Source organism: Rhea americana, unplaced genomic scaffold (assembly GCF_003343005.1).
Source record: "Rhea americana isolate MKP2758 unplaced genomic scaffold, rheAme1 scaffold_13, whole genome shotgun sequence".
NCBI classification, from domain to species: domain Eukaryota; kingdom Metazoa; phylum Chordata; class Aves; order Rheiformes; family Rheidae; genus Rhea; species Rhea americana.
Window position 1 is genome coordinate 8,750,526 of NW_028185372.1, and position 18,680 is coordinate 8,769,205.

Genomic DNA, 18,680 nt, shown 5'->3' on the forward strand with positions numbered 1-18,680 from the left:
AGAAATGATAGTTATAAGGCACTAAATATGCCGTAGAGCAAGGCTATAGCTTTTTATTTTTAAAACAAAAGTGATTGAATTAAAAAAAAATGTATCTGGACAACTCATTCAATAACCACAGTCAGAATATACGTATTTCTCTGAACCAAATCTAACAGATCAGGAGAAAGATGGGGATTGTTCTCTGGTGGGAGGACTACATAGATTGTGYTGAAGTCATTGAGAAGGCTTAGTGAGGAAAAGGGCAGCCCTTTGCATGTGTGGGGCTGTGGATCAGGAGGGACGGGGCTACCAGCACGCTCTGCTCTTTGTGTCCACCTCTGCCTAAGACCCTAAGTGTGGAGAGGCGCGCACACACACACAGAGCACAGTTGTTCCACCATCTCCTTTATTTGGCTTTTGAAATTATGGATGGAAAACATGAAGAGCATGAAGAAATCTTCATTTTTGGCCTACTGCAAGAGAAACCGGTCCTAAATTCTGGCACAGTGCATTCAATTCCTGCAGCCAAAATCCTTTGTGGAAGTAACTTTAAGTTCCTCTTTGCTTTTTAAACCTGAAGAAACAGCTTTTAGTAACTCTTGATCAGGACTACTCTTGAACTAATATCTCTTTGTGTAAAATATTGTGGATTTTTTAAAACATTTTTATGCCCCCTCCATACCCATTTAAGATGTTTTGTTTAAATAAAAAGTAGGAAAAAGAGCAGTAATAGTCAATCAAGATAATTTTGTTCAGCTCACCTCCACGTGATAATATGTAAAATATTTTTTCCCATGATTTCATGTCAGAGAAGAATACCTGCAACATTTCCAAACTTGGCTTAATTCTATGTGAATATGCCAGAATCTTTCAAATCAGTATCGTTTTCATCCTGAAGCTAAGTTACATGGATCTTTATATTCTATTGTACCAAATTCCAAACACTGATGAACCACAATATTAATTTCCAATACTTTACATTTAAATGGATTTCAGCATCTTAGTTTGAATGTATTTGTCTAATTGAATTGTAACAATTCAGTGTCTGCCGCTACTGAAGTTAATAAGGCATAAAGAGTCTGAAAACAGACAAAAAAAATCTGTGGCCTATACCATGCATGTTTCTGGATGATTCCTTAAGTATTTATTTTGTTTGAGGTTCACAATTACCTATAAAAACCAATACCTCTTTTTATAATTGCAAATTCACACTTGCATTTAGACTCCAACTAATCAGGCAGAAAATTCTCAGTTATAAATGRGCACATAAAGGATCGTTCTTTGAACCCATTATTTTCAGGACTCAGGAAATACTTTAAAATCTTTTTTTAGTTTCCATTTCTAAGTACCCTGGTCGATGAAGGGAATTTGTTCAACATTGTAGAAGAGCGTGTAACCCAAGCTATCCAATTCTTTTTCTTATATATTGTATTTGAATTGATTTCATGAAATAGAATAATTTCAGACCACCTTAAGTGAATTACAGAATGTCCTGGAACACTGAGCAGCTAGTGGCATCACTGGGTAATGCATTACATTAACATTAAAAGACAACGTATTTGACTTATTTCATTGACTTATTCCTACTAGCAGGTTAGGGCACTGTGCTATGCATGTACATTTACCAAAACGTATTTAAAGATTTGATAAAGGGTGTTTTGATACTCGCAACAATACTAATTCTTTTCTTGACAATGTCATTTCACAGGTCCACCACTCCTACCTGAGAAACCTTATGTGCCAACTTTCACCTAGTCCTTTAATTCCCACATTTTCATTCAAGAATAGATGCTCCTAAGCTACTTAGTTATGCTGTATTTGCTCTCTTGTTTTAAGTAGAAAAAAAAATCCTTGCCTGACAAGCAGAAAATAAAATCCAGAACATACAACCTTCTTGTAAGAGAAAGTATACAGAAGAGTGTATGAGTACTCTTCTAATCTAATCTTTTTACGCACAGAATTGCTACAGAGGTGATACATAATTGGGTAAAGCAGGTCAATTAGTGCACTGTAGAGTGTCTTATTTATGACAGGGTCCACTCTGGGGAAGAATTTGAGAACCCTTGTTCTAGATAAAAAGTTCTATTATTGCAAGTTCTAAAGCAGCTTTCCCTCTTTGGGATGAAAGGCCAGGGCTAAGGTAGTTTACTTTGAAATGGGTATTTCTCCTTAACTCTATTGAACAGCCTCTCATATTTTACAATAAAAAATAAAAAATTGCGGTGAGGATACAGTGCACTAACCAGAAAGATGCAGAAGGCTTTAGAAAGCATCAAGCATCTGGGTATCACACACACACTGTATACAGATAAACTTGAACCACTTAATCATTTTTGAATGAGGTGCATTACAGCTGTCTGCAGCCAGTTAGCATCCTACAATAGGTTTTAGGGCCTAACATCCACTTCTAAACATCTTAAACTTGAAGTCAGAGAGAGTACTGGCTTACACCAGCCTGAATTTCAGCCATAGAATTATGATTTGATACTCAAAGAAATTGTAGCAGCTGAAGTAAAGGTTCATACTTTCTTCAGCACATAGATGTTCAAACAAAGAATTGTTTTTTGAAGAAATTAAGTTTTATAGCTCAAAGAATTTTTGTTTCAAATACACAGAAACTGTGCTTGCTGGTGTCGTTAAAAGTGAGGTCTTTCTTTGTAAGAGAAAAGGGGTCAACAATGATGGTGTATGTGCAACAGAATGAGGCAAGTCATTGCTCCAGGGAATAAAATCAGTCATTCTCCCTTGAAGAAAATAGATAGCAGGAGAGCTGAATTCTACTCACTATAGAAAGCATATATTTAACTTCACTGGATTGCCTAGAGTTACATTAATGAATYTGTCTGAAGAATTCAGGTCTTCTTGTCTAGACTTGAGAAATAAATWTTACCTAATGCATGGCAATCGATAAAAGGAAAACAACCACATTTATACACACTTGCTGCAAGATGTAGCAAGTCAGCGATCCCTCCTCTGTTCACTATTTTGGCTTGACATCTGCACTTTGTTTAGTCTGAGCTTTATTGTATTGACTACATGCTCCTTGCATTCAGCTACTTTGATTGAAACACTGATGGCAATGGAGTTCTGTCTTTCAGCACAAACCTGGCTCAGTTATACAAGGATTAATCCAATTAAACAATTGAACTACTGCTTGCTGCAGCATCAGCAAGCAACAGGTTATTGCTTGAAGACTAGCATGTGTTTATATARGTTCAGGTGCTATGTAATGCGGAGGCACCAAAGAGAACAAATAAACCCAGGATACAAGTAGACATTCCTTTCCTGTACTGAGTGATAAGTTCTCAGTAATTYCCTCTATTTTCATAGGTTAGACAAATAGTATTGTCTTCAATTAGGACTTATAATTAGGTATTCTCATTAGCAATTGCTCTCAGGGGCAAACCACCTGTCAGCTGTCCTCAGATGTTTTCAGCTACTTAAGAGAGAGCTAGCTCCATAAAAAATTTGGACTTAGAAAAAATTGGTAGTTGTCTGATGTTACCAACTTGATCAAGTAACCCCCTAAAAAGTTGATACTAAATCAACTTTAATATTCTGTTTTGTTTTACTTTGCTAGGGTTACCCTTTATCATATGTCTGCCTGCTCTTGGTTAAAGCACAACAGAAAGGCAATGTGCCTAAGCACCAGGTGATTTGTATGACAAATTCAATTTAGTGTTGAATTTTTGGGATAATTTGATTGCTTAGAAGCATTGCTCTTATTCACTATAAGGAATAGCAGGAGGAAGGTTACACAGCTCCAGTTAACACAGTTATTTTCCACTAATTATCATCCAGGCATAAGGAGTGGTTTTCAGTCACTATAAAACGTCAGTATCAATTCTGGCATGAAGTGTCTTTGGGAGATCCATACTTACCTTTTTGGTTACACTGCTAGTCATTAGTAATAACAATGAAGTGTCAAGGCTACAGCTTTGCACTGCAGCAAACTTGCATCATCTGTTTAAATATGCAATAATTAGAAACAGTAGAGAAATGCTTGTGACTACTGCTGTACATAGACTTGAACAGACTGCTCAATTCTGGAGCCTGTCACCTGCATCCTGACCTGAAGCAGGCTAGTATTATTATTTTTTTTTTTTTTAAAAAAGTGGCATAACACAGACCTTCAGAGTTTTTTAGTAATACAAAGCAGGGCATATTAAGGTGTGTTATAAAGACAGTAGAGATTCTTGCTTCAGATTTTCTATTTTCTTTATTGCCAACAGATTTATATTTAAAATATCAAGGTCAAAAAAAAAGTGTAATAAATACTTCACTTTAGGCTGTAATAAATAAAAAAAATATTAACAAGGAATGCACTTTTCCAGCCACAAGTGTGGGTAGTTTTTGAAAAATAATGAAAAAAAAAGTATGGCCATAGTTCACAGTTAAGCAGCCAGAAGCTGCTTATTACAGCTATTCCACAACAATGGAGCTCTCCCTTCCCTCCCTTTCCAGATCCGTATTCACAGTTTAACTCCATCAGAAATGCTCCCTTATAGAGCAAGCAGTCATACTCTGCTGAGTTTGAGTCAAAAATATCTTTAACACACACACGAAGCAAGAAAAAAAAAAAAAAAAACTATAGTCTGAAGAACTCCTTGTCACACCGCTTTAGTCCAACAGCAGGTTTAGGCTTCTGCCTAATAGAAGTGTGCCCAGCACACTATGACAGTCATTTTCGTACCACCACACATCCATCATCAACATACTAGTTGCTCCACCATCTCCACTGTAGATTTCACAGTGAACAAGAGGGTCCTTTTGGTTTAAGAGTCAGTCCCTTCAGTTGCATCTCTGCAGCAGCATGTTCAGAGCATATTCCATTCTGTGTTTCAGTTCCAATGAGCATCCAGAAACCAGAAGAGYTGTCAGACGAAACGTTGTGGATATCCTGTCTTCATTGATGTAGGTAAGGAGGTACTCCTCACTTTGATTGCAAATTATAATTTTTGTATGATCATGATAGAAGTTTACCTGCAAAGAGAGAAGAGTTCCTGTTTGTATACTTTCTTCTCTCATTTTTTTGTGCTTATGTTTAAGAGATTGGGGTGGAGGGGAGCCCCAATCTCATTTTGTTCAACATTATTTCAGGATTTCAGAAATATTTTCTCTGGTTATGTGCTATGAACTTACCTGAAACGTGCCATCATTGAAGAGCATCATTAGTGCTTTATCAGATTTAAGCCACTGTAAGAGGTAAAGCCTAGGCCTACGAACATCTGTTAGGCTGGGGAGGTCTCCTCCCTAGGAAAAGGAGCAGATGCTGTGTTTAACATTCAGTTCACATTTAGTTCAAGTTCCATTTCTACAGCTCAAAACACAGGAGGTGCTGTACTTACATCCATGAGGTTCTCYTCCATATAGTGAGAGAAATACTTCAGAACTGTTACTTGGCTAATGAACTGTTCAGGAGCATCTGTGGCTGAGAAGACAGAGCACTGGCCTAGCTCAGCATAGTAGTGGACTGTCCTGTAAGAGAAGGAAAATAAGGAGGTTAGAGGGAAGACTCAAGCATTTGAAGTATGAACTGCTTTAGGGAATTGTCAGTTTAGTAATCATTCTGAAGTACCTACTTTTTGTCTGGCAGAAGGCTCATGTGTGCCCCGTTGTTGAAGAGGACACCGACAGTGTGATCTGAGAGCTGGTACCCAAAGCCATATTTGTTAGAATAGTCCACCCATTTTGTAACCCACTGGAAGGATGCCGCCAGCTGTTCCTTGGGAATGCTGTCTGCTTCTGGCATGTTCTCTAGACATCCTCGCAATACCCTTGCAACAGTATCAGCAACGCTTCCCATAGTACTGTCCTCGAGGCCTGAAAGAGAAGGACTATTAGATGGACAAGACCACATACCACAAAGTTTTAGAATGAGAGCCTTCTCTCTAAACTGCACTTTCAAGAAATCTAGCCTTGATGGCTTTCTAGTTTCAGTTCTTCCAAAATGCTGATTATAGAAGTTAGAGTATCAAAAAGGATGAAAAAGCAGCTGCATATTTTAGGCTTATAAATCTGAGACAAAGAATGTAAAAATGGGGTTTAGAATAGAGATGTTATGGTATATTTTGCTGYACTTACATTCACTGCTACTGCTGCAGCTTCCCAAAGTTCCTCTGACGATCATCCGAATAGCATCTCCAGCCTGCTTTGTTTCTGACAACATTCCTGGCTTGGCTACTGTTGTGTTAGGAGGCTGGCTCTCCTAGAAGGGACATCAGATAGTTAAGTATCAAATACAATACAAGCCAAGGCTTATAACACAAGTTTTGCATGCCTCTCCTAGTTATCAACAAGTGATAAATTCTAAATAATAATAAATTAAAAAAAAAAAGGTATCAATGTTTCCCAGCAAGTATAAAGAGCTGCTATTAGACTGAGCTTAGAAAGAAGCATGCTAGGTCTTTCTATTCTTTAGATCCTCAATTTGCACCTTAATACTATTAATTTATTTTCACTCTCCTTCCCTAGGAAAGGAACAGTTGTGTACAGCATGACCACCACATGGTAAGAGTTACATCTCAGCAATTTATTCCRGAAAAGAGTCTATTTGATCATGAGCTGGAATCCTCTGGAGCCCTATTTGGAGAACAGAAAAACAGCACCTAGCAAGAAAGTTTCCACATAGTATCTCCCCAGAAGCTGTCATCATCTATTACTCAAAAGACGAAATTGATGGTCTCCCTACAAAAGCTACCATACCTTGCTGAAGCTCAGTTAAGCCCTCTTAAAGCAACTCTGCTAATCATTTAAGCTTGATTATGCTGTGTACAATCCCAGCTGGCATATCCAAGTCAAATATAATTTAATTATAGCTACCCCACCCCAGTGTTATTGGATTTGAATCGAACTGCAGTTGCATTTACCTCATCTGTTCTGTGTTTGTGGGGTTGCTGGGTTATTGATGTCTTCTTTAAATCATGCCTGAGCTTGTAAATTTCTTCATCTTCTTTAGCTAGTCGATCTGTAATAAAAAGAAAAAACTTAATGCTGCATCTGGAAGCACTGTAAGATCTTGCACTACAGTAAACCTAGCAAGCTGGCTACAAAGCGTATCATCTCCCCCAAAACATCTTCTTTTAAACCTGCCATAGTCTCCCAGGACAGAAATACAGGGATCAATCTACACAGAATATAAATATATATATATAAAATATATATATATATATATATATATATATATATAAAAATATATAACCCCCCCCCACACACACACAATAGACTAACAGAAGGCCACTATAGCTTGTCTGTATGCCATCACAAATGCTTCATTATGCATGTTGATGTAGGCTGCAGGCTACCATCTACATTTACTGATAAAGAAGTTGAACTAACTTAAGACAGCTCTGAGCTATAAATACAACTGCTCTGTTGCTGTCTCACAGCTGTACATTAGCAAGACAATTATGGCATAAGGATAAGTTTAAGTGTAGTTATAGTCCACTTACTGTGTGTGTCGAAGTATCTTGCTTTATCCTTTTTACCACCAAAGAGAGCAGCAGCTGCTTTTTTGAAGAARTTTTTAGCAGGACTTGACAAATGGAAATCAGGAACAGTGTGACAACAGCTAGCAGAAAGTCTATCAGGTGTAAAGCCCTGCAGAAAGGAGATTCAGAGACCAATTTTTAGACCACAGGGTGCATTTTTAGAGAAGACTTTTTTCCCCCAAGTGGAATATCAGACAGTACACACCTGTAAGAAAAAGTCATGTCGAATGATATCATCTAAACTGGGCCTGTCYTCGGGATTCTTTGATAACATGCTAGCTATTAAGTGTTTTGCAGGTGCAAGAAGAGATGAAGGCAGACTGTATCTTGCTTCCCTTATACATCTGTAGGTTTCTTTAAGATTCGTAGTCTCAAATGGAGGTCTTCCCAACAGCATTGTATACCTATTTAAAAGGGGAGGAAAAAAGATTTTACACACCCACAACACTTAACTACCAAAAAGGTTTTGYCCATCTCCTAACAAGGAGAATTTCTGCAGTTGGGTTAGACATATTTAAAGGACTGCAAATTGCTGCAGTACTGCATCCCCTTTGAACACTTACAAGCCTAAGCCAGTGATAGCAATATTTAATTTCAAAGGTAGCAGAGTACTTACATTACACAGCCTAAGGCCCAAATATCAGATTCACAGCCATGCCCTTGTTTGTTGAGGACTTCTGGAGAGAGGTAATTTGGTGTGCCACATATTGTTCTGCAAATCAAAGAGGCCACAGAGTTCATTAGTATCTCAGAGGAGAAAACTTGTTTTTCATAAAGCAGATTTTATTCTCCGTTTTGTAAAAGAGCTTAGATACTCCTGAAGAGGAGCTCTAGGAATGTTCATAGTGCAGCCATGTTTCATGGTGACTTCATGATACTGCAACAGCAGACTCATAGCTGCACTATTAGTCAGTCAGATACCCTGCCTCTGGCGTTTGCTATTATCCAGCTGCTCAGTGGAAAGCAAAAGTCACAAAGCACACAGTACTGTTTTCTAGGAGGGGAAATTCTGATCCCAGRAGCAATTTGCTTTTGCTAGGGAACAGGATCTCTCATTTCTGAACAAATTTGGTTTCATTTACTATTAGCCTTTACCAGTTTTTGATGTTCCTACCTCCTCCTGTGTTCCAGTGGTTCCAGCCTAGCTGCCAAGCCAAAGTCACCTAGTTTCAGTTCCATGTTCTCATTAATGAAGAAGTTACCTAGTAGAAAAAAATTCTGGTTAGTCCTTTTCTTGTAAGGTCAGAAAGCATTTGCCACAGGTGCTGAGTCACACTTTGAGCAAAACCAGATTTTTTTTTTTTTTTTAATAAGCAGGAATACTTAATGTCATCCCTTAAGCACTCCAATTTTCCACTGTAAAGAGAAACTGAGCTGATTCTACCAATTAAGCTATCACAATACAAGYATAAAGTGGTACAAAGCTGACAGGGCTAGAAGAGTATGTTTTGAGGACAGCGAGGAGTAGAACTTACCTAGTTTAAGGTCCCTGTGCAAGATTTCCTGTTCATGGAGATACTTTAGCCCTGACACAATCTGCCTGAGGTAGTAACGCACTTCTGGTTCTGTCAATACCTTCCTTGCTTTTAAGATGTGAGCCATTGACTGCAGGGGGAAAACAAAAGGCACAAATATCAGTGAATATTCACAGACATGATTTACCTTAGCAAAAGTAAATCAATGCATGGAGAAATGATAACCAAAGAAACCATAAAAATACCTTTTACACATTACATATTTAAATTAGTTCCAGATTCCAGGTAAGTAAATACTGGATTTCTCCCAGTTGATGCTCACCCTTCTACTGCAGTACTCCAGAAGAATGTAAATATTCTCTCTGTCTTCAAAGTAGTGATAAAACTGCACGACATGTCTATGATTAAGCATTCTGTGCAGCTCAATCTCTTTATCAATCTGAAGACAGACAAGGGGAGGGGGGAGAAAGTGTTGTTAGCCTTGTGTCCACAAGGCTGAGCAGGCAGCTCTATCACAGTGATCTCAGGGAAAGGGCTGGGCAATCCAGCACACAAAGAGTTCGAGGAGAAGAAAAAAAAAAAAAAAAAAAAAAAGAGAGAGAGAGAGAGAAAGGGAGGAAAAAAAAATCATTCATGCACACGCACCTTTTCCCTTTGATGAGGTTTTGCTACTCTGCTGTGAGGAATGATTTTTGCAGCATAAACTTTATTTGTTGTCAAATCTGTCATCTCATAACACTTAGCAAATCCACCCTAAAGAGACACATACGAAAAAGAAAAAAAGCCAATTATGCCAGGTATGAAAGAAGTCCCACACTTAGTCATTCACCAGCTCATATATTAGTCAAGTAACTTCCTCTCCACAGGGTAGTTTAGCGAAAGATGGGTCTGAGCTTCACCACCTAGACGGGAGGTCGCGCTGCCTCCCCGCTCCCTCAGTCACCACTTCGGTGGCCTTGCCCGAGCTAAGAGGCACGACGCCGCTCGCACCTCGGGGCGGCGGTGAAGCGGGGCAGGAGGGCGCTGCGCGCACTGCGCGCGGGGCTCCGCACCGCCGCCGCGGCGGGGCCCCGGCCCCCGAGAGCCCGGCCCGGCGCCGCACCCCGCGGGGCGGGCGGCCCCGGCCCCCGGCCCGCCGCCGCTCCGGCCGTTACCTTTCCGAGCACCTTGCCGCGGCAGTAGCGCTTCCCCGTCGTGGGGTCGGTTATAATCCGAGAGACCTCGGCGGCGGGGTGGGAGTGCGGGTGCGGCGGCTCCTCCGCCTTCTTCCTGCGGGACTCGCCGCCGCCGCCGGCTCTGCCCAGCGCCGCCTCGCAGCCCTTGGCGCCGCCGCCGCCCGGCGGGTACGCGATGGTCCGCAGCAGCTCCATGCCCGCCCGCTCCGACGCTCCCGACGCCGAGCGGCGCCGCGCCTCGCCGCTATATAGCGAGCGGGCGGGCCGGCACGGCACGGCACGGCACGGCTCGGCTCCGCCCGCCGCCCGGCCCCGCGGGGACGCGCCTCCCCCGCGCACCGCCCAGGCCCCTCGGCGCGCTCCGCGGGCCGGCGGAGCAGCGCGGCGCGGACGGCGGCGCGGCTCTGCTGCTTTATTTTCCTGAGCGCAAGCAGATTTTTACGTTTTTTCCCTTCCCCCCAAAATAGCCCACGTGCACCCAAATAAGCTAATGGACATTTTGAAGGCCTCTAAAGGCAAAGGGCAGCTGCAGCCGCGCGGGGCAGTCGCTGAGGGCCGTGCTGCGTTGCGCTGCTACCCCCCTTGCACGACGCAGGCTGCCGCGAGCGGGGGGTCTCGCCGCATTTGCTCTTGCCACGCGGGACACCCGGGGCAGCAGGTCCCGCGGGCGCCCCAGCCCGGCTCCCCCGGGCACGGGGCAGCGGCTTGCAGCAGCGCCCCGCGCCGCGGGCGCCCTGTTCCAGCCCCGGGGGAGCGCTCTGCCCGGGCAGCACCTCCTGCTACGGCAGGCTCTCCCCACCCCCAGCTTGCTGTTTTGCAATCTGAAATTAAAATTTTTGCTTGCTGAGTAAGCCCTCTTGAGCACTGAGGGATCTAGAGACCCCATTTTAGGACTTACAGCACCTCTGACCTAGCTGCTTGAATATAGGTGATGGTCAAAGAAGTCTATTTTAAAAGGTTTTTTTTTGAATCTGAAACTATTCTGCATTTCTTCTTTCATTCTAAACATGAAAAAACGCAGACATTCATTACTTCCTCAGTTTATTACACTGTCCTGAAATATTATTTGCATGTTGGTAAGCATTGGGAGTACATTTGCACGCTTTCACTGCTGGTAGGAAAGTCTAATTGCTTTAATACAGAGGAATCTGAGAACACATAACTGCATAAACAATTCTAATGACATTCTCTGAATATCCCCCAGTTCACATCTTAAAATAACAGTAAAATAAACTTTATTGAGAGCTTTAAAATGGCTGTATCAACAACAAGTGCAGAAATGAACAATATTTCCCTTAAATGAGTATTGCATTATGAAGATAGCAGTGCTTTAGTATCAAATATATGTGATTGCATATGTTTTGCTTTTATCCATCTCTAGCTGTTTACTGGACATGCACCCCTAAATAYAGGGGTATATGTAGGGATTCCTACCTCTCTCTGCAAAGTTTCATCAATTCATGTTAGTATTATTAGCATAAGAAGGGGGATAAGAACAGGTAGTGGGGGGTGGGGGGAAATCAGGAGACACAGAGCACTCAGTTGTATACCAAATCTGATCCCTTGCAGGAATCTGATTCTTTGCTGGAATCAGCAAGCGAATATTGTTTCCATCACACTAATTAACTTCCTCTAAATTAGTATCAGTTGCTGCAAAATAAGTTACTTAATGTAAAAGTGAGTTCTTGATGCTTTGTTTTATATCCCTAAGTTGCTTTTGTGCGTTGTGCTGAAAGGCACCATAGAAAGGGAAAAATAGCCAGGAGAGATGTACAAGATTTCCCTCCACTGGAAAGAAGGGGAAGCACACAAGGCAAACAGCACATTTAACAAAAATAGGCTTTGTTTGCTGAAAGTTAAGGGGAGATTGTTAAGATTGACCCTAAGAAGACACAAGCACATGCTTAAAGCTGAGTAGAGCAGCGAGTGGCTTGACTGCAGGCCTGGTGCTAGTTACAGTGGGTGCCATGCTTCAGGCAGAAGTTCTTGGCAAGGGCACAAGTTCTGACTCAGGTATTGAGAAAAGATGTGTTAAGACTCAAATTTCCAGTATGCAGTATGGCAAATCCTGGGCCTCTAGCTTCTCGTGTATTACGATGGMGCCTCTGCACTGTGTCTGTCAGGGCCATGAATTCCCTGGGGCACCCAAGTCCTTATGTGAAATCAGGTGGCCACACCATGTAGGTGGCCTCCAGACTAACACCTGAGCTTCCTTCTATGATGCCATACATATGCTTTTCCTTCTGCAGTATGCTAGTGCCAACCTGATGGGCCCATAGGCAAGTAACTCCAAGAAYTGGTTGCTCTGTTCAAACAGCACTTGACACTGGGTCCTCCCTTTTCGGAGACCATTTCCTTTGCTCAGCTCTGCCTTGGCAGATCTGCAGGTGCTGTTCTACAGCTCTAAGACAGTTAAAGAAAATTAACTTTTATTATCAAAGTAATAAAACAAAAAAAGATTTCCATCTGAGCTTTCAAAAAGTTTTTTGTATTCCATTTATTTCAGTTTGGGGCTTAAGACTGGCCTATTTTTATTCCATCTGAATCAATTTGCTCTGCTCCTTCAGTTACATCAATAGCCCCAATCCATACAGAGTTCATGTGGCAAGTCAAGCTGATGCTTTTGTCAGCCTTCTCCCTCAGGGGGAGGTTGCCTTTACCCATCTGGTCTCATTGCTTTATTTTTGTTCTTAAAACAACTGTTTTCCTCCTTCAAGTTAACTTTCATCAGGACTTTGCCTCCTCTTCCTTTCCCCCGCCCCTCCCCACACACTTAGCCTGTCTTGGAGTGCCCTCAGCTGGTAAAATGAGGTTATGACAGTGTTTGAAAATGTTTACTACATCAAGGGGGTACAAATTGTAGTGACTCCCCCCCAACAGCATTTTCACTGGAATACATGCTGGCAGATATGGATGATAAAAGACACTATTTCTAAAACRGCCTTTACAAAGTATGTTACTAAGATTACAGCTTTCACGAAGTGCTTCAGGATCCTTTGTGATGTGTCGGAGGATGCAGTAGTTACMTTTGAAGGAACCATTGCTAACTTTGCTGTATTTTACTGACTGACCTAGGCTCATTTCCCCTCTGGCCTTCTGCTTCCCTAATCTGTTCTCTTCATTTCATCCCTCCAGTTTAACTTAACATTTTCTAGACATCCAGCTTCACACCAGGCTTCTTCTACCACCCTGCTTTTACAGACTCTGCTTTTATATTCCACCCCTTCCCCGTTCTCTTGCTGCTTTGCTTGCAGTAGTCATCTCAGTCTGCARGGTGTCTAGCAGAGGTGGCCCCATCAGATAAAGTGTAAAAGCTTTGGAGTCGAACAAAGATAGAAAACAAAACTTTTGATCYGATACTGCCAGGCAGCTTATCAGCATGTCATTCACCTTGCAGGATTTTACTGTCGCCAGGTTATCCTTACGCACAGACAACGTACCAGTTGTAATGCCTTATCCACTCTAACTCACTGCAGAGCTGGTGCAAAGGACTTGCTTCTGATATAATTCACTTACTTTCATTTCCTTTTCTTTTTAAGGTTGGCAAAGTTCCCAAAAACTAGAGCTCTTTCAGTTTTAAAGTGATTGACTTTAAAAAGCAGGCAGACTGCCAATATATTGGATAATCATACCAATGTATAAGACAAGCATATGATTTCCCAGAAAAAACTCTAGAAAAGAGGGTTTCTAGCCCAACAGCCAATGGGCTCTGCTACTTCTTTCATCTCTTTCTGGGGTGGTATCAAGGTCTATTCCCATCCCATAGGTTCTGYGTGGATTCCCAGGGCCAGCAGGCTGTGGTTGCAGTGGCTATACATTTCCATACTAGGTCCCRGAAGAAACAAAACTCTTCCTATTTCCTGGATTTTAATGAATCCACAAGGTCAGAATACATGGCCAGTTCTGCAGAAAGTGAGTATAAGATGATAACTGAAAATAATATAGCTGCAGTCAAGTGTCAGTGTCCAGTTAAGAGAGTGTCAGTGYAAGCTCCATCTTCCCCTTACCCCTCAATACTCTCACGTTCTTTCCTTGTGCTATTCAGGGTGACTGATGTCTCACCATGACTTCAGGCACTAGTCCTTGCACTCATGAAAGTTCAGTAACACCTCCATATACACCACTGAGAGTGAAGCCAGACCACATGTTTGCACATTGTGGTATTTTGCTCATTTTGTTTCTTACAGCCTAACTTGTTTTTCTTGCACATCTTAGACAAAAACAAATATTATACTAGCCTCAAAGTTATATCAGTACTGTAAAGGTTAAAGCTCTGAAGCACCAAGGTTCACCAATTTTGTTATTTTTTAAACTCTGCAAGGTTCAGAGTTGAGGATGCTTGTGTAGACAATACTGCCAGATACCTTGCTGCCTTCAGTGAAATTTTCTAGTGTCTCCATTTATTTGCTTACTTTGTGATGCACTGGGTAGAATCAAGAGTGCTAGTTTATCCATTCATAAAAAGTTCCATCTAATGACYACAAACACACTAGAATACCTCATGTGCAGCCCTGTAGGATTCATGCCYCCTCTGCCTTTTTTCTACAGTGTGAAGGCTCCTAAGTGCCCACTTAGCCAAAGAATCTGACCACAATTTAATGAGATATCCTGGCACCCTGGCCACCTATTCAGCTAGCATGCTGCTACTGCACTTGCTAATCTACTAGTGATTTTCAGTGTGTTGTTCGTGGTGCTTGAGACCTCAAAAGACTAGGATTTAAGATACCGCATGTCAATGATAMAACCATTTTGTGCAGAATTAGCCTGCATCCCATATAAAAGACTGCTAGGCCCATTATGCAATTGCATCAATCATGTAAAATGCAAAAGGAACAAAGATCCATGTGATAGTAAAGCATCATGCCCAGTATTTGGCTTCAGACCTGAAGAACAATCAGAGCAGTGTTTTGTGCCCTAAAAGAACTGTCTAAATTCTTTTGCTTTTTGTAGCCCTTCTCAGTGCTCAAGTATCTTTAAACATAAAACCTCCTTGTTAAAGGAAATAATGCCAAAGGGTAGTCAAAATTCTCTAAACAGGACAAAGAGTTCACTGCTTCAGTTGGGTTGTTTCCCTTCCTGTTCCCCTTTTTCCCTTCCCATTTCAGTTTTTAGCTACCATARGACACAGGACAGGGGATAGTTTCCTAAGGAATAAGCATTGCACTTTTCATTCTATGGATAGAAAARCAGTTTCCTGAATCTACAGGACAAAAGTCACTGTTACTAGTGCTCAGATAACACACAAATAGAGTTATGAGGTATATAGGATGAATACCTCATGTTGCAGGTTCTGTCTCCACGACACTTTTGTCAGCAACCATATTTTTCCATGTACACGTTGCCAACAGCCAGACACACATATGCCACTTCCTAGATGTTACGTGAAGTACAAAAGGAGGGAGCAAGTGTTTACRAGGTTGAATGCATCTGTTGCCTTACTTCTGCAGTTAGGTATGCTTGCGAAACAACACAGTTAAAACACCTAAACACACACACAGGCAGAAGGACCAGTAATTATTCCTAACACTCAATCACATATAATGTTGTAATTCAGCCAGACAGTTGTGAATGTCTTATGTATGCTGAGGTCTAGAGGAACTGTGGACAGTTAGAGTTGGAGGTAGAAGAGTTTACTGGACTACAGAAAAATGAGTTACTGGCTAATTAGATACAAGCCAGGGCTTCCTTTCAGCATCCCAGGTGCTGCAAYGGTGCTCTGATACTCCAGAGAGTAAATGCAAGAAGCAGTCTTGAACCGAGCAGGAGGGAAGGACTACACAGGGTGGGAAAGTGGACTGAGAGTCACCATTCTCAGAGGCAAGTGTCYGATGGCATCATCTGCTAGGAAGGGTATCCTGCACTCTTGCACCCAATGGGGTTAGTCTGAATCCAGTTAACATTTTTCTTGCCTTTCCTAGGCTTCTACCCATCACTAATATTAAAACCACAGGCTTAAACAAAAGGTTATRAGGGAGAGTTGTTCAAAGCAATTGTTCATCGGGGGCATCTTGACAGTCACACGTTCAGAAACTCCAGAGAGAGCTTCAGAGGATCATCCTTTTCAATGAGCTTTCTCTCTTGCATACATGAGACACTTCCTAAGTATTTCTTACTTCCATCAGCTGATGGATTAAGGCATAACAACTGCTCTTAGCAACACAAACCATTTTAATCTAGTTTAACATTGACCATATAACTTTGGTTGTATTGCTAGAACTAAACCTTGCCTTCCATTTACTAACAAAGTTCCATCAAGTAGTCCAAATATTTTAAAGAAGAGAGTGCCTGTTTTATTTTATACATAGGCCACTATAGATTTTCCAGGTAATAAAGTACTTCATATTTCTAAATATTTAAAAGTGTCTAGTACTATATTAGTTTATTGAAGTTGCACTTACTCTGAAAGCATCACATTAGTTCAGTGTACAACAGAACTAAAAAAGATCACACAGAAAAAAAATCACTCTTTGATAAAAGGTATCTAGGAAACAGATACATAAAAGTAGGTCTGTTAGGTTCTTTAAGAACAGAAATGATAGCAGGTAGTGGTTAAGGCAGGATGGATAAAAGAAAAGATGAACAAAAAGCATGCCCTGAATAGCTAGGTGTGAAAGTGAAGATCCCCACTAGATTTTTCCAGCAACTTGCTTTGATCTTTTCGCTTTAGCATCCTTTTTTGACTGAAGCTATTATCAGAGGCAGTGACTCAGGAAAAGTGGTTAGGCCAGTACAGTGCTGGCCTCCTCCTGAGCTTAGCTGTGCACTGCGCCAGGGGCTGAAGATCTCGGGCACTAACTGGACATCTGTTAAGCCAATGCCCTCTATAAAGTTCTTCATCAGTACAAGGAAAAATCTCCAGAAAGTACTTTGCAAGCACGCACTCACGCACGCACACACACACACAAAAAAAACCACACACAACTGAGGGAGAAATTGCTGGCCAAATAACAAAATCCATAAGCCAGAAGGATAAATGTTGCCCTCTGAACACAAAAAAATTTTTAGCACAAAAAATCTCTTTTTGGGTACTCACTATTGGCCTAGACCACAGCAAATTTACTGTGTAACAAGCGCATCACACTTTGGTGTCTGYGTGCATAGTTCTAGCCCACAGCAAGTGCAAGATCAGGCAAAAAAGTTTAAGCTCAACTGAACTTATTACAAAGGAAGGACATGAACACAGATAATTACTGTGACTCTGTAATGCCTAGAAAACTATGAAAAAGAACAAATCCTCAGAAAGGAAGTAAAATATCTGTGAAATTGCAAACACAAGGTAGGAATAGAATATGATACCTTACTGGAAAATAGATCACTGAAGTTTCAAGATGGGGCTGAGCTAATTTTAGCTCTCATTTCAGGCAAAGCAGGACACTTCCTTCAGTGATAGAGTAGAGGTGACCTCCACAATGAACTGTGAGGTTTCTCTTGTTGGTGCCTGCTTTAAAAGTTTCTGTTTCTATTTTGGATTTCCAGGAAGGATGGTGTGGTGAAAAGTCTGTCTTTTTTCCAGCTACATCAACTTGGATAAATCAAAAATATTACCTCTTTCTGTAAACCTTGCCTGGCTTATATTTTTAGAGTCTAATGGCAAAGAYATCTCAAGCTTGCTTAGTTAAGTAACTCATTGCTGTGAGCCTCAGATGACAAATTTGAAAAACATGAAATCAGCAAACTTTTGACTATGACAGACATCAGCAGCTTTCAGTTATCTGTCAGGTGAYGGCAGGAAATTGCTCGCAGGATTCCAACTAATACCCATTCAATGAATGAAACTTATAAAGGAAATCCTGCAATGTTYGCTTGCACAAAACATACTTACTTAAAAAACAAAACACTTTTGACCTTGGTGATGATATTTCTGATTAGACATATAGTGCTTAAGGAAACACTGCTGCTTCTAGAAGAGTAATACTGATTTGGAGGRACAGGAGGGTAAGCTGCTCAATAAAGAAGTCCACAGTGATGAAACTCTAATTTCCTGCCCTTTCTGCAGTCAAAGTGGTGCTGTTCACACTTGTACATGCTTTGCTAAAAGCAGGAAAAGGTTACATAAGTGGAAACCAATGTGGTGAGTGTTATTTTGCAGTTACCTTAGAGTGCTTTAAAAATATGTACTGAGATATTAAATATACATGACCATTGAAAAATGAAACATTTTCTAGTACACTTCAGTTCTCTGCAGAGCACTGCACCAAACCCACTTAGCGTTATCACAAGTTTGGTCAGATTGGTCCCTGAGTGCATGTCTTTGTATAAAAAGAAATAGAGCAGCTAAACTGCACAACACAGTCTCTGCTCAGTAAGTGCAGATRCTGAAGTTTACATGCATTGAGGACTACAGACTTCAGTGGACTTTGTTAGGCCCATGCCTACCAATATGTTACTTCATGCATGGAAATATTTGTCACATGAATCTGCCTGCAGAATTCCCTGTCCTGCACAGACCTTCCCATGCCCTGCAATATTTACTAAGCACATAGTCATAGGACTTGCATCAGCTTTGCAAGCACTGGTCTAATTCAGATTCAGGGAAACTATATTCTTGTATGTCCCYC

The 18,680-nt window shown here is 41.3% G+C and overlaps 1 protein-coding gene across 2 annotated transcripts; it reads right to left on the bottom strand.

Annotated features, from left to right (window-relative positions):
- Positions 1-4,182: 4,182 nt before the first annotated feature.
- On the bottom strand, positions 4,183-10,333 carry PLK2 (polo like kinase 2). 2 transcript variants are annotated; one of them, XM_085326459.1, is made up of 14 exons: positions 10,102-10,333; positions 9,593-9,700; positions 9,270-9,386; positions 8,948-9,077; positions 8,587-8,674; positions 8,089-8,184; positions 7,678-7,876; positions 7,434-7,581; positions 6,852-6,949; positions 6,067-6,190; positions 5,565-5,805; positions 5,331-5,460; positions 5,125-5,235; positions 4,183-4,965 (listed from the first exon to the last, which is right to left on the bottom strand). In XM_085326459.1, the coding sequence occupies exons 1-14, from the start codon at positions 10,315-10,317 to the stop codon at positions 4,774-4,776; spliced, it is 1,998 nt and encodes a 665-aa protein (XP_085182585.1). In that variant the 5' UTR covers positions 10,318-10,333; the 3' UTR covers positions 4,183-4,773. The 2 variants fall into 2 exon arrangements, with proteins under 2 accessions (XP_085182585.1, XP_085182586.1); XM_085326460.1 differs by lacking the exon at positions 9,270-9,386.
- Between the last annotated feature and the right edge of the window lie 8,347 nt (positions 10,334-18,680).